Source organism: Protopterus annectens, chromosome 4.part0 (assembly GCF_019279795.1).
Source record: "Protopterus annectens isolate FY-2018-M chromosome 4.part0, PAN1.0, whole genome shotgun sequence".
Classification (NCBI taxonomy): Eukaryota; Metazoa; Chordata; order Ceratodontiformes; family Protopteridae; genus Protopterus; species Protopterus annectens.
In genome coordinates, this window is record NC_056733.1 from 775,666,094 (window position 1) to 775,689,711 (window position 23,618).

At 39.2% G+C, this 23,618-nt stretch overlaps 1 protein-coding gene across 1 annotated transcript in view; it reads left to right on the forward strand.

Moving 5' to 3' along the window:
* The window catches only part of PI4KA (phosphatidylinositol 4-kinase alpha), a gene marked incomplete at its 5' end in the record, with an annotated part of 2,160,482 nt that overhangs the window by 171,913 nt on the left and 1,964,951 nt on the right, over nt 1-23,618 (forward strand). The window contains 1 exon segment of the mRNA XM_044068731.1: nt 11,217-11,365. Within this exon segment, the coding sequence (XP_043924666.1) occupies nt 11,217-11,365 (149 nt within the window).

A 23,618-nucleotide genomic window follows, 5' to 3' on the forward strand; every position in this document is an offset into this window, starting at 1 on the left:
AATCAGTATAAATAGTATTTTGAAATTAAGAAGAGCTAAGCTATAACTATGCACAACCACACACAGCAATCACTTACAATTATTTATAATAACTATTTATATGTAGAATAGGATTTTATCAGGGTACATGTAATAACATTTTGTATTTTGTATTTTTAACATATACACAATTGATTACATATCCAAAATCAGTGTTTGTTGTGTTGTTCTTATTAAATGGTTTCAGTGAAATGTACTAGGGATTGTTAAACAGACAATTAGCATTTATACAATTTTAGTGTTGATTATTTTAATTTTCTAAGATTTTTTTAGATTTTTAAATGTGTACTTCACAACTTTAATAGCAAAGTTAATAATGAATTTCGTAGGGCACTTTTTTCAATGTTTAAACTCATAAAATGCAAGTGTATAGTTGTATGAACTAGTTTTAAAACAGCAAAATTTCTTTAACTGTATATGCAATAATCACACAATTATTCAATTATCTTTAATGAGTTTGTAGTTACAAGTGCTATAAAAGCAAAGTAAAAAAGATGGGTGTGTATCTTGACAAAGCCTGGGAGGTCCTGGGTGAAAGCGCTTGATGTAATATTGGATCTATTTCTTGTGCCGACGAATCTTTGGATTTTATTGTCGAAATAAAGCTGGTTTTTTTTCTACCTTGGTTCCAAGCCGTGACTTCTTAACTTTTATTATAAAATTTCAAGCCCCCATAAACCCTGAGAACACTGCTGGCTATGCAGAACTATTTACAGAAACTCTATATAAGTATGTTAATAGCTGCATAGAGGCAGCTGTACCCACCAGGAGGAAGTACAGAACTAACTCAAAAAAACAAGTCACCCTGGTGGAATCACAAAATCAGTAGGCTGTATAACAGAAGGTAGAAAACCATGGCAAAAATTAGGGAGTGCAGCACCCAACAGGATAAAAGCACTCTCATCAAACTAAGCAAATAGCTCAGAGGACAAATAAAGTCTACCAAAGCCAACTTTGGGTACATTTGGCCTCCCAGGCCAAGGACAACCACAAAGGCATTCTTAGCTATGTCCCCAACCTCAAAAGCAATGCACAAGTCCGTGCAGAGCTCATTGTAAATGGAGCCACCTGTACTGAAACAGAATATATAACAAACCTACTGGCTGACAAATTCTGTTCCAAGTTTACCCCTCTTTCCCCCTCAACCTTCCCTCAGAAAATACCATCAAATGTAACTACCCCTGCTATCACTGGAGAACAGGTCCTTAGTGTTTTCTCAAGGCCAGGAACACTACATCAGTGGGCCCAGACAGTATCCCAGGATGCCTTCTGTATAGCATGAAACATGACCTGTTAGGCCCTCTGGAATTGCAATTTAACGGTAGCCTTCAAACAGGTTTCATGCTTCATGAATGGAGAACAGCAGCAGTCATCCCTCTGCACAAATGTGGACTATCTGCAGATCCTGGAAACTGCAGACTAATAATTCTTGCTAGTCTTGTATGCAAAGCCACGGAAAAAATTATCATGGAAATTATCAGTAGTGGTATAGCAAACCCCAGGCGCTGGATCGAACCCATTTTAATTTAGTTAGTGGCAGGTCATGCCTACTGAACCTGGTGGACTTTTTTGAGAAGGTCAACAAAGCAATGGATGAGTGCAAAATGGTTCACATTGCCTACCTTGACCTGGCCAAGACATTTCACACAGTACCCCTCTCGGGCATTGTTGACAAACTCAAGCGGTTAGGTACAAACCCGTATGTTGCCCAGTAGATAGCCAAATAGTTCACAGACAGGACCCAGGAAGTTAGAATTGGAGAGTCCACCTCTACAAAGAGGCCAGTCCCAAGTGGAGTCCCACAGGGAATGGTTTTTGGACCACTCCTTTTTGGCATTTACTTCTGTGACGTCAAGGCCAATGTCAGTGGTCTCCGTGGTCTCCGGCTGACTAAATTTGCAGATGATTGCAAATTAGGAGCTGTCATTGAATCCCACACTGACGCAAATGTTCTCTAGGAAGGACTGACACAGAAAAACAACTGGAGTCAGAGTCTTGGACTAAAACTAAATTCCAAGAAATGCATAATAGTATCCTTCGGGAAGTCATCTACCCCTGGTAACAGTCACATTCGCAACACACCCCTAGAATTGGCCCAGTAGTCTGGGACTTAGGGGCACATATAGACAGTAATCTAGCCTTTAGTCATCATGTGTCCACAATAGTGAGGAAATCATTCTGTGTTGAGCAACTTGTACACAAAGGTATGGCATCTAGGTTCAAGGAAGCTATTTTTCTGCTGTATTTGGCATTCATCAGACTTATCATAGATACCCCCTTTGGTATATACCTAACCAGGCATATCCAACAATTGGAATGTCCACAAAGGTTCCTCACTAAAGGAATACAGGGCATAAGTAAAATGTGCTGTACAGACTCCCTGAAGGCCCTATCCCTGTTTTCTGTCACCTACAGGCTGTTGAGGGGAGATGTATGCCTGGCATAAAGGACATTGTCAGACCACACTCTGGATCTTCTACATATCTGCATAACAGCCCCAGAATTACCCATTCTAAAGACATAAACCTTGCCTGCGATATAAATAGGACCTGCTGTAGAGAGAGGTTGTGTATCCCAAAGACTGCCCTGTGTCACTTGGACAGTTTGATGGGGAACAGGAAATTTATCCCTTGCTTGGAACCTGCGTCTCTAATGGACGCAGGCAACCTGTAAATGGTTCATCTCCCAGGCCACTGCTTGCACTTATGAAGGGTACTAGAAATTGTCAGAGATTTGAGATGCATGGCTAGGCTTAAAAAGGTTCTTAATGGTCATTAACTTAGTAAACACCTATGAACCTAGGAAAACAGCCCTGCGTATTACTCTGACCTCTGCAAGAAGAGCACCTGAGTTGCAAGCTCTCATGGCGGGTTAACCTTATCACATTTTCCATAAGGATAGTTTATTTAAGAATTAATCCTTCATTTATGTCTAAAGCACTATCTGTGTTTACCATAAGCCAGGGAGAGCCAGGGTATCCATCTCCCTGTCCCTGGATATTCCATACCTTAGATGTCTACAGCCATCTCTGGTACTATTTTGACAAAATAAAATCTTTCAGAACTTCTGATCAGTTCATTTCTTGTGAAGGGAAGAAAAAAGGACTTCCATGGAATTACTTTTTTTTTACACCTATCTTAACAAATCTATTCCAGGCAAGGTTAATGCTCATTCTATCAGGATCTTGGCTTCATCTATCTTCTTTTGGAAAGGGAAGTATTCTAGAAGTGTTGTTGAAGCAGCAAATTGCTCCACTGTGCATATTTTTACAAAACACTATAAACTAGGTTCCTTCTCCAGGCTTATGACCAGCTTTGTTTGGACAGTTCTCCAGATACTCTTGTACCCTCATCCTTCCTCCTCACAGTCTAAGTTATTGTTACTTATCCATACAACGTAGGTCACTGCAGTAGTTATCCTTCTGAATAACCTAGTACAGTTTAATAGGTGGACTCACAATAACAGTAGATGATCACTCCTGCAGTAGCTGCTTCTTCCTGTATATTCCTTGTTTTTGTATGTTTTCTATAATAGAGTGTGGACACTTAACTTTAATTTCATAACATTGTCCTTGACATGGATTTAGCCTTTCTTTCTCTGTGGGCATGAATGATTTGAAGGTCTTGGTGCCCAAACCCCTGAATTTTAGTCAGTTCAGCTTGATATGAGGGATTAGGGAGGGGTTGGCATAATGATTAAAGTCTTTACCTCAGGGCTAGAGGGTACAGGGTTTGATTCTGACCTCTCATTATTGGTTAGGATAGTAATAGTCTGTAGACTACGTGGCTAATGGTTTGGGCATGTGGAATGTGCCTCGAACTTTGGAAGCTGGCCGGCTGTTGTATCCTTGGCAGGATATAACCAGTGTAGCTTAGGCTACTGCAGCAGTGATTATTCAACTGTCTACTGTTATGGTACGTGTACTTGCACAACTGTAATTTCTGTGGGCGAGTAACTAGCTGTAGGATGCTTACCAAGCAAAGATTAACATGATTGTCACTGAAGGATTTGGTGTAGGTAGGGAACACTGTATCTGTTAAGAAAATGCTAGCCTAATAGTTTGCCCAAAGTTTGAGTAGTGCAAGTTAGATTCTAGTGAAAATTGAGAGGTGCATTGGAAGTAGAAGTTCAGGGGGTCATTGATGTCCTTGTGTCAGTCATTAATGAGGTATCATGTGAAACACTGTACTCATTTGAAGGCTGCAACACGCATGAGTCTGTTTAAGCATGGCTAGACTGTTGCTGCTCTTGAAACTCCAGAAAGTTATTGTTTATATATAGATGCCATGAGGCACTGACATAAGCTATTCCTAGGGATTCTGATCCTGGTTTGCTTACAGATCATAGCTGGGTCTGCACCTTCAGTACTTTGTGTATTCCTGAAAGGCACTAATCCTGGAGAGATGATGATTTGTCCTAGATCTTTTAATGTTAGGAGATCAGACCGATTTGGGGAGAGGGGGACAGATCATTGAGGCACCATTGTATGGCAGAATGTATATTTGCACTGATGTGTAGAGATTTCTTGGTGAATGACAATGTTAAACATGGTGTGGTGGAGTGAGATTTAAGGGAAGGCAGAAAGTGAGCAGTTTATGTACTGCAGGACTGAGTGACAGCTATAAAAAAAAAAAAAAAAAAGAAAAAAAAACGTATGTAATGTATAGAAACGGGAAAAATAATTAATATGTTTTTTTTTGTTTTGTAAAAGGGCCTTTTTGGCTTAGTGGAACCTCCCAGTTAAATGCAGTAAGGAGAGCATTTGTGGAACAGAGCGTCAGTTTGTGTTTTTTGGAAAGAAAAAAAAATATGATTTCAGTTGGTTGGTGGTGGGAGTATGAGTTGTTAGTACGTATGTTTATACAAATGCAGTAATGAAGTCGATGGAAACTTAATTTAGATTTTGTGTTTGTTGCCTTTTTTCTGGTCTGTATCCCATTGTGAAATCACTATTCAGTGAACCCACTTTGTGGAAGTCTCACTTTATCGAGTGGCCATTCAAAGTTTTTCATAGGGAAAACAATGGATGTTCTTTGTGTATCACTGTTGCAGTTTATAAACATTTGGTTTATCCTGCTGGCAGGTTGCCCTCAGTTGGCCTGAATTCCAAAGTCTTGGGTCCTACGTCGGTTGCTGTCGCCTCTTCCCTGACGTCAGGTCATCAGGGGTATAAAAGATGCAGACGATGCCATTTAATTCAGTCTTTCTTGCCGTGCAGTGCCCGAAGCAGAAGCAGTTCGCAAGTGCCGGTCGGCCGACTCCTGAGATTTTCGTGTTTGAGTTTCAGGTCCGAAGTCTTCATTAAAAGCTAAGTACCCCGTTGGGGAAACTTTTTCTTGCTCCAGACCGATGTCAGAAAAAGTTAATAATTGTATTTCTTGTGGGAAGCAAATACCTCATGAGGACTTTCATTCTTACTGTATTCCTTGACTAGGCCCTGACCACAATGTTACTAGTTGTCAGTTTTGTGCTAGATTTAACCAATGCACTATTAAGTGTCGGTACAATTTTGCATTAAGCTATTTTGGGTAAAGATTTAATTATACAATGTCGTCAGATAGCCATCCGACTACTGGAAAAAACGCAAAGAAAAAGACAGGCAACCGAGGTCCAAAACCGATGACTAAGCTTCTCCTAAGCAAGTCGCCGGTTTGCCGGTTCTCAGTGAGGCGCTTTCGCAGCCCCTGACACCCGCTACTTTAGAGTCGCAGGCCGCTACCAACTCCCACGTGGAGTCGGCCAGGCCACAGGAAACTCAAGGCATTGGAGCCTCGGAGATTATTCCCTCAGATGGGTCCTGAGCCACTGAGCAGGCATCTGCTTCTGAGGGTGTATTCAGACCTAAACAATTATATATTAAACCGACTTCAAAGACTAAAACACCTTTAAAGACAAAGAAGCAAGTTCACCAGCCACAAGGACAGGCCTCCATGCCCAAAAAACAGATACTCAAAATGGCTGAAGACTTAATTACCTTAATCAGGGGTTCCAATCCCCCTCCTGATAAGAGGCTTAGGCAAGAGACAGACTATGAATCTTCAGATCAGGTTTCCATTTCTTCTGATTCCTCTTCTGATTAGGAATATTCTCTTCCCCCCTGTGAGGATTCTGATGCTGAAGAATCAATTCCTTCAGCTTCTCCTCCTGAGGACTACTCTTTTGGGGAAACCTTGCATACCATGAGGGAGCACTTCCACTGGGAGAGCCAAGATTTTTCAGTATCTAAGAAAAGGCTCAGAGACTTCCTTTTACTTCCTCATCACAGGCCTCTAGCTATTCCACCTGTGTTGGACATTGTAGATGCTTTTACTTCCTCATCACAGGCCTCTAGCTATTCCACCTGTGTTGGACATTGTAGATGATGTGTTCTCAGAGTCCAGTCTGACCCCTGACACTTTACCTCCAGCTCCTGTTAAGCCGGACAGATACTACAGGGTCCCTGACTCTCAAATTCCTTTTCAAAAACCCTACTGCAGACCCAGAAGCTATTTCTCAGGGTCTAAAAGTGGTCAAGGCTTCTACTGCAAAAAACCCTACCCCCTCTGATAGGGATTCTAGGGCTCTGGATAGATGGGGAAAAAAGATTTACACATCTGCTATTCTGGCTATAAGGGCCTTAAATTGCCAATTTCATATGCTCAGATATCAGCAATATATCATGACACTGCTTAAACAGAAAATGATGGCAAATTCTGAATGTGCAGAAAACAAAGAAATACAGGATTTATTGCATGCAGCTGAACAAGTTGGAAAGCATACTTTGCAATGTGGTTTTGATTCTCTGAAGGCCTCCTGCACGGCCGCTGTTATGGGTTTTGTCATTAGGAGGCATGCTTGTTTAAAAGAACAAAATCTGCCTGACCATGTTAAAGCAAAATTATTAGATGCTCCTTTACAACATGATATCTTGTTTGGTGTAAAGGCAGAAGAGGTGTTAAAGAAAATGGAAGACAAAGCTAAATCTATGCAAACGGTGAAGGATTTCTTACAGGTACAGCCACCTAGATTTAGCAGACACTGGCCTACAAAGAATTGGTCCTTTCCAGTCTCAGACAGACCTCAAAGGGGCAGATCCAGATGCCCTAGAGGCAGATCACAGCCGCAAGGATCCTACAGGTCTAAGCAGTGGAGTGCTTCTACCTCCAAAGGTGGAGAGGACAAATCACAATCATACAGGAAACAGTCCCAATGACTTCCCCCTGCCTGCACCAAGCACTTATCTTCTGGCAGCACCCTTAGGGGGAAAACTAGCACTTTTTTCTCAAAATTGGCACATTATAACCCAGGACAAATGGGTTCTAGACAAAGTGTCTCAAGGCTACAAGTTTCATTTCCGTACCCTACCAAGGGGAAACGGTTGGCCAGACCTGCCAAAAAATCAATGGGCAGAGGCTCAAAAACAAGTCGCAGCTCTCATGGACATGAGGGTTATTTAACAAGTGCCTCAGCAAGAGCAGGGACAAGGATTTTACTCAAGACTATTCTTGGTACCCAGAAAGGCCCAAGCATGGAGACCAATACTGGGCCTATCTATTCTAAACACTTTCCTGAATATACCAAAATTCAAGATGTTGACCTTACAGCAGCTTCTGCCCATGCTGAGCAGCAAGACTTGGCTCATGACTTTAGACCTAAAAGAGACATACCTGCATGTCCCAATCAGACAAACATACAGAAGATTCCCCAGATTCAAGGTTGGCTCAAAGCATTACCAATTCTCTGCACTGCCCTTTGGCTTATCTACTGCGCCCAGGGTCTTCACAAAGTGCCTGGCGCCAGTAATTGCTTACTGCAGACAGAGAGGAATACAAATATATCCTTACTTGGACGACTGCCACATACAAGCAGAGGACAAGGACATTCTACTACAGCATCTGACGTTTGTGATGAGACTTTTAACATGCCTAGGGTACACAGTCAACAAAAAGAAATCAAAACTAGTACCCTCTCAAGAGATAATATTCCTGGGTGCAAGCTTAAATACAACTGCCCAGATGGCTTATCTCACTCCAGACAAACAAAGGCAACTGACTACCTGTTCAAGGAAATGGCGACAAAGGCCCGGTTATCTGCAAGAAAAATTCTGCAGGCTTTGGGCTTCATGGCATCCTGCATCTTACTAATTCCATATGCAAGACTGCATATGAGGAAAATTCAGTGGTACCTAAAAAGTGTTTGGACGCAACATTGCCACAGTCTGGAAACAATGATTACTCTAATTCCCTGCCTGCAACAGGAGTTTCGATGGTGGGCAAAGGCTTGTCACCAAAACAAGGGACAGCCATTCTCACTACCCCCAGCCAGGCAGAGCCTAACGACAAATGCATCAGATTATGCCTGGGGGGGCCCACATGGCAGGAAGAGGCATTTAGGGCACCTGGTCCACAAACCAAAAGCATCTACATATCCAATCAAAGAGATGCTAGCTGTTCAAAATGCCCTGACAGCCTTCAAGGACCTATTTCACCCAGGACAACTACTGATAAAGACAGACCACACCACGGTCATGTGATACATAAACAAACAGGGGGGCACTCATTCTTATCCCTTGTGCAGACTAGCTATGGCTTTATGGGACACAGCATTGACTTACCAAGTTCATCTGCAGGCACAATTCATGCCAGGAAAGGAAAGCACTCTGGCAGACGAACTAAGCAGAAACCTCATGGATACCCACGAATGGCACCCGGATCCACAAGTCTTCAGCATGATAACAAGGAAATGGGGAAGCCCGGACATCTATTTGCCTCCCCTCAAAACAATCCACTAAAAAGATTCTGCACAAGGACTTATCACAGACCAACTTGGAAAGTGGACGCCTTATCTTTCAACTGGACAAACCTATCAGTATATGCCTTTCCTCCACTACCTCTCCTCCCCAAGGTACTCCTAAAGGTCAGGCAGGAGAAACCAAAATTATTGATTGCCCCAGACTGGCCACACCAGTACTGGTATCCGATCTTAAGGAACTTGTCCCAATGCTCAGCCTGGACCTTACCACAAATACCTCGTCTACTGTCCCAGCAAAACAATCAGATTCTGCACAGCCAACTCAGGACCCTAAACCTGGCAGCATGGCGGATAATGTAGCCATACAAACCACACCTCTCAGTAAAGCTGTGATGGATGTCATTTTAGAAGCCAGAAGGCCTAGTACTAGAAAATCCTATGCTGGGAAATGGAAGAGATTTTGCCCTTGGAACCAAGCTCAAGGAACTGATACAGCTGTCCCAAATATTCCTCAGATTTTGCAATACTTAACTGAGATGCTGAACAAAGGCCTATCTTTCTCCTCAATTAAAATCCATGCCTCTGCCATTTTGGCTCATTACAATACAGAGCCACCACTCTTTTCTCATCCTTTATTAAGGCAGTACCTCAGACGAGCCAAAAATTTAAGACCTCCAAGGAGAATGCCAATACCTGCATGGAAAAACTCACCTTACCTCCTTTTGAGCCAGCTGCTACTGCAGATATAAAATTCTTATCTTGGAAAACAGCTCTTCTCCTAGCAATAACTTCTGTAAGACAGGTTTCAGAGCTACAGGCTCTCATGGCCGTGGAACCCTTTATCATTTTTTTATCCAGACAGGGTCTCTCTGAGACAAACCCTACATTTATACCTAAGGTGGTATCCAGTGTAGCCCTTAACCAAACTTTTCATTTGCCAACCTTTTATCCAAATCCACAGAACAAGGGGGAGAAAATTCTGCATTCTTTGGACATACACAGACAACTTAGATTCTACTTGGACAAAACTAAAGTTTTCAGAAAGACAGAACAATTACTAGTGGCACATGCCACAGCATCACAAGGAAAGGCTGTCTCCAAGCAGACTATTTCAAAGTGGATAGGTCACTGCATTCGTTTCTGCTCCTCACAGCATGGCAAACCAGTACCTAAGGGCATTAGGCCGCATTCAACCAGAGCTGCAGCCACTTCTGCAGCCTTTCTCAGGGGAGTGCCAACCAAAGACATTTTAGAGGCTGCCACTTGGAGTTCAGTGCATACCTTTACAAAACATTACAATCTGCCTCTTTACTCTAAATCCAGGGCAGGCTTTGCCACTGCAGTTCTGCAGGGCCTCATAGCCGCTCCTAATGCTGTTTGGCTCCAGCCCCCCAACCGTAGCTTTGGGACTCAACCCAAATGTAATGACTGCAACAGTGAAACATGAAGAACATAGTACAGTTGTGTACACTTACCATAAATGTAGATGTTCGAGTGTATTCCCTGTTGCAGTCCAGGTTACCCACCTGCCATCCCCCTTATTTTTGCTGGAACTTATCTTTACTTTAAAGCTTTTTTTTCTGGTGCATGTATGTTTTATTTACATAAATTTAGCCTACCCTTTTGGTGGCACCTGACATCTGGGGCAAGAAAACCTGAATAAAATGGCGGTGGCTGCATCTTTTATACCCCTGACGAACTGACTTCAGGGAAGAGGCAACTGCAACCGACGCAAGACCCAAGACTTTGGAATTCAGGCCAGCTGAGGGCAACCTGCCAGCAGGATAACCCAAACGTAATGACTGCAACAGTGAATACACTCGAACATCTACATTTATGGTAAGTGTACACAACTGTACTTTAGCCATCATCGAGAATTTACCCTTTTCCCCACTGTAGTATGATCTCAAAGTTGGTATATTTAGTTAGGAGGGGCGTGCCACTTGGGTGGCTTTTAAATGTTTAAAATTTTGTGATGGGTGGTAGGTTGGCCAGCTGTTGTTTTTCCCTGTAAAAAAAACTTAGATTAATAACGGCCATTCAGTAAAGTGAGATTTCGACAAAGTAGGTTTGCTAAATAGTGATTCAACAATTAGTGTTTTTGCCGATGTGATATAGACCTTTTTTTTTTCCAATTGTTACTATATACAGCTGATAGGCTGCATGGTTAGAGCCCACCACACAGTTTTTTGACAAGCATGAAAACTAAGTATGTGAACTTTTGGACAAGACTGATCCTAAAAGAGTGTATTTTAATTGTCATAATCAGATTTCATAGTTGATACAGAAGTGTCTTTTTTGTAGTCTGTAAGATAAATTACATTCCCTGACATGCTGATAGTAGTAGTCAAAAACATGTGTCAGAATGGTACTGTTTGTGTGCTGCTAGTAAAATGCTGTGCTGAATCCGTATGTAGTTGTCTAAATGTACATTCTTGGTGTTATAGGTTCTTACCTTCCAGATGGCAACACTTTGGACCCAGATTATTATTTTTCAACAGTGAGTTCCAGTTTTTCTGTTTCTCCACTGTACATGGGTTTCAGCAATAAAGAATATGACATTCCCCTTGACTTACTTCGTCAACTGTTGCAAATGGTAAGTGTTAAAGTTGACCTGGTGGCAGCATTAATTGTAGTGTTACCTGTTTAACACTGAAGTGTATGAAGGTGTACACTATCACTGGAATAAAACCATTTCAGAATTATCCACCGGAAAGCATTTTACTTAACCTTGTAACCATGGCTAGTTTACTACATCTCTCATCTTAAGTAGCCAAGTTATTTAATAAGCGTGAGTGTTAAGCTGATCTATTTTTTTTTAAAAAGCATAGGCCTCTAACTTCACCAAAAACAATGATGTTACATCCCAGAAAGAACATTTTCAAGCAGAATTGTGTATTACTGTAAACAATTCTATACTTTTTTTTACTTGTACATGATATTTATGTAGTATTTTTTCTCAGACAAAAATTTAATTGGATTTCACTTTCTTCATCTTGGCAGAAAGAGGCGTGCACAGCAAGTGTGTTAAAGTTGAGATTTTCATTTACAATATCATGAAACTGGTTTGTAATGATAACTTACTGGCTAAGAGATTTTCATTCTTACCACATTATGCACTGTGTCTGTTTTAGAGATTTGTCTTTCACTCTGCTGAAAAAAAAAATCTCTTTAGTGGATGGACGTATTGGTTCTAGATTTCTTTTGACTACAGGAGCTTTCTTAACTTATCCAGCATGAAGACTGCATGTGTATGTTAATTTATATGCTCAAGCCCAAGCACAGATCAGTTAAAAATATAAGTGTAATAAATGTACATATTTACATAAAATGCTAATAAATATATTTACGTAAAATACTAAATTATAATAAATTTATTGTTGATAACAGTTAAATGGCAAATATGCAGTTAAAGCAGTATAAATTTATAAACAACTAAACACGATCACTGCTATGTAGGAACCCTAGATCGATAATAAGGATCCTTATAGATCATTTAAAGTTGACAACTAAGTTGCAGTGGTAGAGAGCCTGACAGGAAGAGGAGCAAAAATCAAATGTTTCCTCGTGCACCCTATACAACACCATAATTCCAGAAGATGTTGTGAGGAGGGATCATATTAGGTGGTACAGAAGAGAGAGCTGTTTAAGGCACAGGAAATTGTGTACCATATGTGTCATTAAGAAATTGTCATCCAGGTATATATTCAGTATGGACTGTGATTCACATGGTCAGATTTCCTTTTCTGTGGTGTAGTATTAAGAATGATGAAGCTGACAGCACACATCATGTTTCTATTATTTCAGCTGTTCTGGTATACTAAGTGTTGCATGATAAAGTAAGAAAAGAAAAAAAGCTTTCTTTGTAATCCATACAAATACAAGATGCAGACATGAAAAAATGATTTGTAGTGACACAAGTACATGATTTCAGAGGTAATTGCAAATAAGTATTTTTTGTTTGGCTAATGGATTGACTATAGCTGTATAGTTTTTTTCTCTTTTTCTCTTCAAGATAATTTACTTAAGAACTGTAGATCTAAGAATTTATTTTATTCCTAACTGCAAGCAGAATATTAGTAACTCCATGTTTCATTTTGCAGGATAAGAATCCCTATACGTCTGTATTTTTAGCAGTATAAAGAGAATATTGAAGTTATGAGGAAACAATTTGAGTTTCTGTGAACCTCATGTTACTCTGTGAAATAATCTAGCTAATGAATGATGTGAATTTAGGGAGTTCTTTGACTCGTTTGCATGAAACAGAATCATATTTAGTATAATCAGGCAAGGGAAAAATTATTTGAGAATGAAATTTAATATAAAGTAAACTGAGAGACTTAGTGGAGCGAATTAATTCACCTCATCACAAATAAAGGAGCTATGTATGAGTACTTAGTAGTTGCATATCCAGACTTCGCATTGTACCAAGGTAAGAAAGGCTAGAAAGAAATGTTAAAATAATGTTATTTGTCTGGAGGGGGTGCAAGTGTATATTGGTTATAATTTCCCATTTTTTTGTAGAGATTCATGTTTGCAGTATTGCTGTTCGAGCTATATTCAACTTTCTTAAAGCAAAAAGAGTTACAATATTTTGTAATCATTCTCTCTTTTTTTCTTAATTTTCAAAGAAATAGTTTTTTTTTTTCCCATCAGCAGCTGCTTTTGGCTGTACACAACCAAGTTTAGGTGCACAGGTAATTAAATCATGAGAGGTCTGAACATTGTGTTCGGAGTGAAATCTATAAGGTTAGTGTAAAAATTATAAAGTATTATTGGCAAGTAGTTCGATGAAAAGAAAAAGTAAAGTTAAGAAATTAAAGTTTGAAAATGTGGGAAGTGAATAGTTAGTTACTAAAGAAGTTGCATCCTCAACAACCTTAGTACTTCAGCAGTTTTATTCATGGGTCACCAGTGTACAAAATGTGGTGTTTACTGAAAGCATGCAGGTTGTTTTTCAAATCTGGAAATGGAAAAGAGTTAAGATAAGAACAGATAGCAACCTGTGTAAGTGGGAGCACAGACTTTATCATGAACATTAGCATATTTAACTTCAACGTCAGGACAGATAATGCCTGTGGTTGCAGCAGTTGATTTGGGCAGCTGTTCTTGTTTGGACAGGTAGACTTCTTTTTAGAAAGTATATCTAGTTTTGTGTGTTTAATGTGAGTTAAAAGTTGACTAGGGCTTTGTGTGTTTGTGTGTGGGGATTTGAATTAGTGTTCTTATTGAAGAGTTTTAAAGTCTATGAAGATGTGACAAGGGTTCAAACTGTGTTGAGAAGAAGCGACTATATACACAATCAACTTGCTAGTAATTTAATTTATACATATAAACTGCAAGATGGAAAGATATGATCAAAAGAACTACCATGTATAATATGAAGACATCATTTTTTTTTATCAAAATGGCTGTTTTGTCAGTATTAACATGAAAAGTAAATAGTCTTAAAGATATATATATAACAAGCAGAGTATTGAATTGTATTAAGTGCAGGGTGCAGACAGCAATGTTGCAGAATATGTACTACAGTAAAAATAAATGTGAATTTGACAAAGGATTTTGGTGGGGACATTAAGCCGAATATCAGGGACAAAGGAAAACTGAAGTAATATTGGTTCTGAGAGGTATTCAAAGAGAAAGTCATTTTAAATGATAGTCTGGGTAAATTTATGGTAGAAAGGAGTTACTGCCAGAGAAGGAAGATTACAGCGGCAGTTATATTATACATAAAACAACTCCTATGGAACTTAGGAACATTTTGGGAAAAAATCATAAGCTTTCAGTATGGAGTATTTATGGGTGGGGAATAGAACATTATTTTAGAGTAGTGAGGCTGTATCGAAGACCTGGAAGAGAGAAATAAAAATATCACCTCCCCCAATGTGCAGCAGTTGGGCTAGTATGTGTTTAACTGGGTCCACTTATAAATCTTTAAAGCTCACATAGAAATTCAAACTACTGAGTCCAAAATCCTGAAAGTTCAAAATACTGAAAACTCGAAATACTGAATTTCATAATATCGAAAAAAAATACAGGATACCAACACTTGCTATACTCCACCAGAAGTACATAGAGAAATAAATAAAAGACAAAGCATATTAGTTTACTCCAACTATTTTCAGGGGGGCAAGCACCCCTGCACCCCACACCCCCTGTTACTTAACTATATCAACTCCAAGATTGCACTTTACTACATTAAGGTGAGTTATGTTGTAATATAGCAAATTAAAAGGGAACATGACTAAGGTTACAGCAGGCAATCATGAAGCTCGTAATGGTATGTTTGCCATTTTCTTCTGTGGAGTGTGATCTCTGAGTTGATGTATTTAAGTAGCGGGGGTATGGGGGGGGTGTGCCCCCCTGCTTATAGTTGGAGAAGAGCAATATATTTCGTTATGTAGTTATGCTGGAATATAGTACGTGTTGGTGTACTCTGTTTTATTCAATATTATGAGATTCAGTATTTTGAGTTTTCAGTATTTTGAATTTCGAGATTATGAGCTTTCGAGATTTAGAAGTGGACCCCTTGAACTATATAGTTTACATCAGCACATATGTTTAATTAATAACATTGAGACCCTTCAAATAACTATATCAGACCAGGTCACGCACCAGTTAAAACTAAGACAGAGAAGTGGGTTAACAGTGTAAAAATAGGCCATTGCAGCTTTATTAGTTGACTAAAGAGAGGAATTTAAGGAATAGCTTTTGGGTATAATTTGAGAGTAAATAATGTAAGGGTGTAAAGGAGGCTCGAGTCAGATGTTCTTAATCGATCCCTTTATTCCACATGTACCTGTACATGTACCACCCGTACATTGTTTACTGGCTTAGTGATTGGGTGTTTTTTCTCCTTGTTTGTTATGATTTGAGAATAATTATGGAAGATGGAAATTACTTTGGAAGGTGTAGTAATGAGTAGGGTAAAATGAAAGCAGACTTCAAAATTCCTGGTAGACATAAGAGGGAGATATTTGGGAAAGGAGTAGTAGGAATTGTTTAGAAATCTGTGAACTGTTTTCCTTTGCTCTAACTCTTACTCCTGTGCTCTTTTCTTAGTCTCTAGGCCTATCTCTGTAAATCAGTATTTTTTCAGTTCTGTTTGAGTTTTATTTCCAGGGAAATACAATTTTAATTTTTCAAGAAGAAATTCCATGAAGCCAAACTCTACTGATAAAATATAATGTAAACTTGCTACTTTATTAGAAATGTACAGGAACTGTATAATTGTCTACTTTATAGAAAGTTTATAAAAAACGTATATGTAACTAGGTTAACTTAACATTCTGTTTGAAGTGTACAGCTTAATTTGCTTGCACTGTTTATTGCCTCTGAATCCAGGTCGTGGTTGAAAAAGGTTTCTGGTGCAGTCCACGTACTGGGTTACCAAATAGTAAATAAAATAAATTAAGATCTGGACAACTTTGTTTAACAAGGTATTAAAAGAGAGGAAATGCCAGCTTCCTGGATGTGGTGATGACTGTATTATGAAAAGGAGTAAAGACACCCTCAGATTCAGATTTATATAGACTCATTTTGATTTTAACAATGATTATAAAATGTTTGTCCGTATCAGCTGAGAAAATTTCTAAGTTGTTACCAAAATTGACAAATATAGATCAGTGTGATTTTATGGAGAAAAGACAAACATTTGATAACATTAATTGAATAATGTTGTCGGCCACGGTGGTGCAGCGGATAGCACTGTCACCTCACAAGAGGTTTTCCAGTTCGATTCTCAGATTGAGTGCCTTCTGTGTGGAGTCTGCATGCCCTCCTTGTGGTCAACTGAGTTTTAAAAATGTGCAGGTAGGTGTGTGTGTGTCTTCTGTGTATGTTGGATGCTGGGCAGGCAACTTGACACTGTAAAACTCCACTGACGATCAGTCTGCAGACCGGTGATCTGGTGCGGCTACCCCTAATGGGAGAAGCTGAAAGAGACTGCAATTGAGTAATGATGATCCACAGGGAGGAGGAATGCAAGAAGACACAGTTAATGTTGGCAGGTCTTGATGCAAAGAAAACATTCAGTAGAGTCAGCTGGGATGAGTAGGGCAACATTAACAACTGTGTTCCATGACAACCTAACAGAATTGGAGGAAATATGAAGAGCCAAAGACAAAAATTAACCTGAGAAGGCTCCTCACTGATGAACTGAATTTTAGCAGCTGAACTAGGCAGCAGCTGTCCTATTTACCCTTTATTTGCTTTATATTTAGAGCCCTTAACAAAGAAAATAAGGGATTTCCTAATTCAAGTATATAGGTGGTATGGTAATTAAGAAGAGTTAGCTTTATTTGCGAATTATGTTATTTTGTAGCTGATAAATGCAGAAAAGGACATTTTGTTGTTATAGAACATGTGGTCATTTCAGTGCTGTATCCTTTTCAGGATTTAAAGTTACTGAAGATAAAACCAAAAGCTGTAGTGGCAAACTATGCACTCGCACATGAATTGGTTCTGCAGTAATCATACTTATTGGGACATAAGATGAGGTATTTCAATGTATGGATAAAAGGATTCTGTTAGAGCAGCAAAGGATGTGTGGGAAGAGGTTAAATAAAAGACGATGCAAAAACTAGGAGATCAGTAGCTTTTGCATAAGGCTATGGATAGTAAGACACGAACAGTGAAAATATGTTGAGTTTTAGTTATTTTTGCATTATACACAGATCAGGCATATTTTATCTGCTAGAGAAGTTGTGGATAACAAAACAGTTGAAGATATTTATTTGGGAGTGGAAAGGCAAAAGTTAAATGGGTAATTCTGATATAAAACATGGCAAAAAGAGACTCCAAAACCTGTAGGGACAAGTGCATTAGCAATACATCTTTATATGCTCTGCGCAGTTATATAGGTAGGTAACCACTAAGCTCCAGATGTCCAGAGTAACATGATGGTAACCAGAAGTACTACTGAGTGGCCAAGCAGTAGTTTTGCATTGGCTAAAAAGTTTAATATATTGCTAGACAGCTGTAGGTACAAGGAGTTGCAGTAACCTGCGAAGACACCAAGACATGAGCAACCATTGCAAGGTGCTTAGTTAGGTGAAGGTGTTCATTCTAGGCAGTATTCCTTAGATGGCAATAGAATGACTACTTTGGTGAAAATGCAATTCCTAAATGTTTCCTTTTCACCAAGGATTAATCCACTGTCACACTGTAGCTGCAAGCTCTAACCCGTTATCCATATTAATAATGAAAGGGTTTGTGAGAAGTGACATTAGATTCATTCAGAATAGCTTGAAATTCCAGGATTACTGTTTTTGATGAGTTTGTCTATTAGTATGTATTCAAAGATGGATAGGATATGGATATTGTGTTCTTTCCTGTCTGTTCCACAACTGTTAGGTTATTGGCTCTGACTAGACTATGACCACTCCTAGTCTTTAGATCCAGTGCTCAGGCTCCTCCCTTTGCCCACAGCCCCCTGCAAAGAGAGAATTACCTCAGATCTTAACTTGCTGCTTGATTATTATGCATGTGGTTTCCCTTGCTTAGGCTATTTTTATTGAGATAAGTGGAATTTCCATTATGATTTTTTTTCTTGTTTTCTTCACTGAGGTTTATCCTCTGTTGTTTTTTCTCTCATACCTTGCCTTACCTAAAAAAAAAAAAAAAAAAGTTTTAGGTTATATTTTTATACCCCAAGCCCGTTTTTCTTTTCTTTGCCTACTTACTGAAACGTTGGTAGTTAACTTTGACTGTTAGGGTGTTTTCAAGTGGAGTATTTTCTACTGTTGATAATTGTAGTAGACTGCTGTTAGAATTTGTAGTTCTCCTTCTCCTTGTTAGGGTTATGCAGTGTTTTTTCTGGTTAGTTTGTTTTTATTTATTGTATTTTATTTTTTTTGTGCAGTTGACCATCCACCAGTCACAGCAGTATGTCAGCTAAACCTTTGGGTTTCAAAAGAGGTACTGCTTGTGACCACAAGATTCTCAACTCAAATGCACATGCCAAATGTGTAGGCAGGCCTCATGCCAAATTTGTATTGCTTTTAGGCATAGAGCTCTTGGGGAGAGGAGAAATAAACTCATTATCAAGGGACTTCTGCCTGCCACTGCAGGAGAAATTCCCCCTGCTCAGACATCAAATTCCTGTGCTGTTCTTCCGCTGGCTAAGAAACTGCGTACAAATCCAGAGCTAAAAAAACTCATGATAGAGAAGTCCAAGGAATCCCCAGATTAATGGCCTTCGGCTCTGGCTATGAAGATTTTGAAGCCTTCGGAGCCGACTTTTACATTGGAATCTATTCTCATTGGATCTGGTACTCGATCCTTTGCCAGAACCATGTTTTTCCTTCAGAGCCTATCTCCCCATCCTCCAGGAGAGGCTTTTCCATTGGAAATTTAGACTTTCCTCCACAGCTTCTTCACTCTGTTCAGTTTATTCCCCCAGGAGTCTGTCAGAAGTGGATGTAGACAGGATGAAAAAGTTCCTCGGAACACAAATCCAGCTGTGGTTCTTTTGTTTCTGACACCATTTGGAGCCAGCAAAATGGCTTTGTCACCTCATCAGATTATTTCTCCTTCCTTGATCTTTTCCATTGGACTTTAGATCTGGGCATTCCCTGTGGCATGTCTACATTGGATGTATAGGTTCTGATGACATCTCTGATCCAGTCAGTGCCAGGTGGCTTGGATCCAGATGGATCTCTGAATCAAGGTGCTGGCATCGGGCCAGGGGGGACAGGGCATGATTCTGACATTCTCAGAATCTTTTTGTATGGGCATCGGCGCTGGACAGTTCAGATGCAACATCAGCTTTGGAGCTGAGCTGAGTGGGACTTTGAGACCAGTCCTTGTTGGGTGCCACAGGTTTTAAAGGAGGGGTTTCTGGTTATGCCTAAAGCCCTGGCTTTGAGGTTTTCAAGATAGTGCTGTCTCATTTTCGGGAGTAGACTTTCCTGTCTGCCTCGGGTCCATTCCTCTCCCATAGTATTCCCTTGGGTTCTGATCCTACTCTTTCCATCCTTTTGTCATAGCCAGTCTTTAAAAGTCTTGAGTCCATTCACATTGAGGATCCCCAGTCAGCTTTGTATTCCTCCGCAGAACATCCCACGGGGGGGGGGGGGTCAGAAACATGCTTGCAAAAGGAGGCACATTGAATCACCCCAGGAGTCTGTACCTGAAGATACTGATTTTGAGGGGGAGATGTCCCCAGATCCCAAGGACATCTCTTCCAGTGAAGTACTGTAACTGCTCAGACAGAAAGGAGGTGGTCCTCTGAGGCTACATCCCAAGACGAGTCAGTATTTATCTAGGCTTTTGTGGCAGGCCCATCTGCTTAATTGGTGGTCCTTCCCACAGGCAAGATGATGGATTTAATCTTTTAAAACATGGAAGGAACTAAATCAGATTCAAATAACTAAATACATTCAAGACTATAAATAACTTCTTCATGGTCATATGACTGCCATCAGCTGACAACAAAACTCATTTAAAGCAACTTAAATGTTTAAATACAATAATTTAAAAGTTCACTTTCACAACTTTAAAGTAAAACATAATGCTTTCACACCATCCAGCTGTATAAAAGTGTGTGAAGGTGACACTCATTCAAATAGAATAATCTCTTTGAATATTTGCTCAACTTTAAACAATTAAAATATATATATAAATATATTAACCAGTCCAATCGCTGGACTAGTAATGAATTAAAATATATACACACACAAGCAGTAACTTCATGAGCTCGACCGAGCATTCCGACAACCCACATTTACTTGTTTCTAATGAATGTCTGTAAGTGCTGTAATACTTTATTGACATTACTATACCTATACTGGACCAAGGAATATATAAATGTTGCTGACAACCTATATTCTCCTAACTAGATGCTAAATTTAGCCAAAGATATGTCCACACATATACAATAAATTTTCAAGAAGAGTAATAACAGTTATCTATTCAGACTCTTTAATTTTAAGAGACAAGAGATGTTACAAGCCTCATTTAGTCCAGGACTAAAAAACGCATTTAGTCTGACCTGTCATAATAACTCCTGTTCTTCAAGTAACGAGTTGAGTGGCCCACCCCTGGTATCCATACAAATTTGGTCAATAGCTTTAAATAAAAAACTGTGGTTGTGATACTCCGCCAGATGCCTAGCTAACAGGGTTCTCCCCCTTCTTCTTTTCTATGGCATGGGTATGTTCATAAACCCTATCTCTCAGCCTATGTTCGATTTTCCCAAACATAGAAAGCTGGATATAGCTGACATCTTGCAATGTAAACCACGAGTTTAGAATTACAATGAAATTTCTTCCCTAATTTGTATCTCCTGCTTTTGATGTTGAAACATTCCCCTATCTCTATGTACCTATACATCTTACAGCATCCACAAGTAACCATCCCTACTTGTTTAGACAGGGGACCTGTAGTTTTTCTTTCCAATAAGTTCTTAAGATTTGCTCCCTTCTTAAACACCAGTTTTGGTGACTGACCTAATGTATTTGCCAAATACTTATCAAGGAAGATAAGGTCCCAATTTTTGGATAAAATAAATCGAACTACATGGCTGTCGCTACTGAAAGCTGTTATAAAGCTCATTCTGAATTTATTAATCCTTTCTCCCATGTAGTTCTTCAACAAGTGAATACTCATTGTTGGTATCACCTAAGCTAAGGGCCTCTTGACTTGTTTCACTTGTACTGTAGTTGAGTAGTGGTTTAATCTGGCCAATTTGTCTCTTATTACTGACTTCTACTACTAGAGATTGGATTAAATAAAATGGATAACCTCATTGTTCAAACATACTACTAAGTTGTACACATTCGTCCCTAAAATCTGAATCCAGTGTAACCATCCTAGCAGCCCTAATAAGTTGTCCTTTTATAATGGAGCGCTTTTGATAAAAAGGGTGGTTACTCAAAAAATGAAGGAATGAATTAGAGTATGCCTTTTTCCGAAAAATTTTTGACAGGTATCTTTCATTCAAATTGTCCTTGACCAGTTTAAAATTTAAATAGTCTATACAACTTGTGCTATAGTTTGATATGAATCTAAGAAACTCTGTAGTTCAGTTTAGGTAGGAAATAAAATGTTGGGCCTGTTGTTCATTACCTTTATACATAACAAAAATATCGTCCAAGAATCTTGTATAAAATACAAGGTTCACTCTGTGTTGGGAGTTTTTAAAGATGAATTTGTTCTCCCAATATGCCATTACCAAATTGGCAAAACTGGCCCCACAGGGTGATCCATGGCTACTCCACATATCTGTAAGTAGAACTCATTGCTAAACGTAAAAAAAGTTGTTAGTTAAGGTAATGTCTAACAAGAGTTCCACCAAATGAATTTCTTCTAATGGAGCGTTTTTGTACTTCATCATGAGGCTGACCCACTCTATTCCCTCCATATGTGGGATTGATGTGTAAAGATCTTTAACATCAATTGTTAACAAATTGTCATCTTTGTCAAACCTCAAGTTGTTTAATTTGTCCAAAAACGACCACAAGTCTTTACAGACCTGTGGTTCTGACGATATATACTTTTTTAGAATAGAATCTACTACCTTAGCACAAGTGTATGTGATGGATCCTCTTCCATCAATCAATGGTCTCATCGGTGGGTCGTTTAAGACCTTATGGACTTTAGGAATACCAAAGAGTACAGGGATTTTGGGCCACGGGGGTGTAATATAATTGTAGATGTCAATGTCAATCAAGGACTCAATAAAGAGGTCATTAAAATAACTCTTAATGCGGTTATATGCAATATTGACTTCGTTAAGGGACACCTTAATATATGCATTACTATTCAACAAGGAAGACATCCTATTGTTGTAGTCAACATAATCAAAAATAGCTACCCCTCCTCCCTTGTCGGGTTTTACCACCCTCACTGGTGATGACCTAAGTAGCTATAAAATTCTTTTCTTGCAAAGAGATGTTAAAGCTCGTGCCCATATCATTATTTTTATTTTGTTTCAAAAGGTGACGAAAGTCTAACTCGCACACTTGTTCAGATGTTCTCAGGGTCTGGTGCAGAGGAGGGTTGTAGGTACTAGGTACTCTAAAATCTTTGTTAGAGTTTGTTAGAGTTAGTGCTATTTCCAAAGAGGACCATCAAGTTCAATTTCCTGACAAACAGTTTTAGATCAAGTACCAAGTGTTCCAAACTAGAATGTTTACTGGGTACAAAGGTATTCCCTTTGGCTAATAAGTCAATAAGTGCCGGATCTATACACAAGGAAGAGTAATTGAAAATGTTGAAGTCCCCAGTTGAATTTGGAAGGACATCCACCTTTACAGGGTTCTCCTCGCCTATCTCCTGAATCGATTGTTGCGTTTTACTCTTTGGTTCTTTTGGTTGTAATTGGAGTTCTTTTTCGGAATCGCACCTGTATTCTTGGTATCCTGAAAATTTTGGTTATTGCTATTTCTACTATTGTTGTTATGGGTTGTCGAAGATGCATGTTTGTTGCAATTTTGGTTACGTATTCTTTCACTACGTCTCAAAGGACTAACGTTCTCATTCACAACTTCTGGGTCGAAACTGTCCAAATTGTTGATATCAGTACCCACACTAGTTGTTTCTATATTTACTATATTGGTTCTTAAAGTGTTTGGTTGTTGGGCACTGGACGGTTTTGGATACGCAGTACCAGTATCATAAGCTTGTCTGTCTCTGTTGATTTTTTTTAACCTTGTTTGATTTGAGTCTCTCTAGCAGTTGGTCAGTGCTAAAAAAAACTTCTTTCATAGTCAAATTTATATCTTAAAAAGTCAGTGTCTGTAGTTATTTCCATGTTCAAAACAGACAATTCATTTGTCAGGGACTCAATATACATATTATAATGTTTTATCATCAAGTTCATTAAATCGAAACCCTGTTTGTCAAAG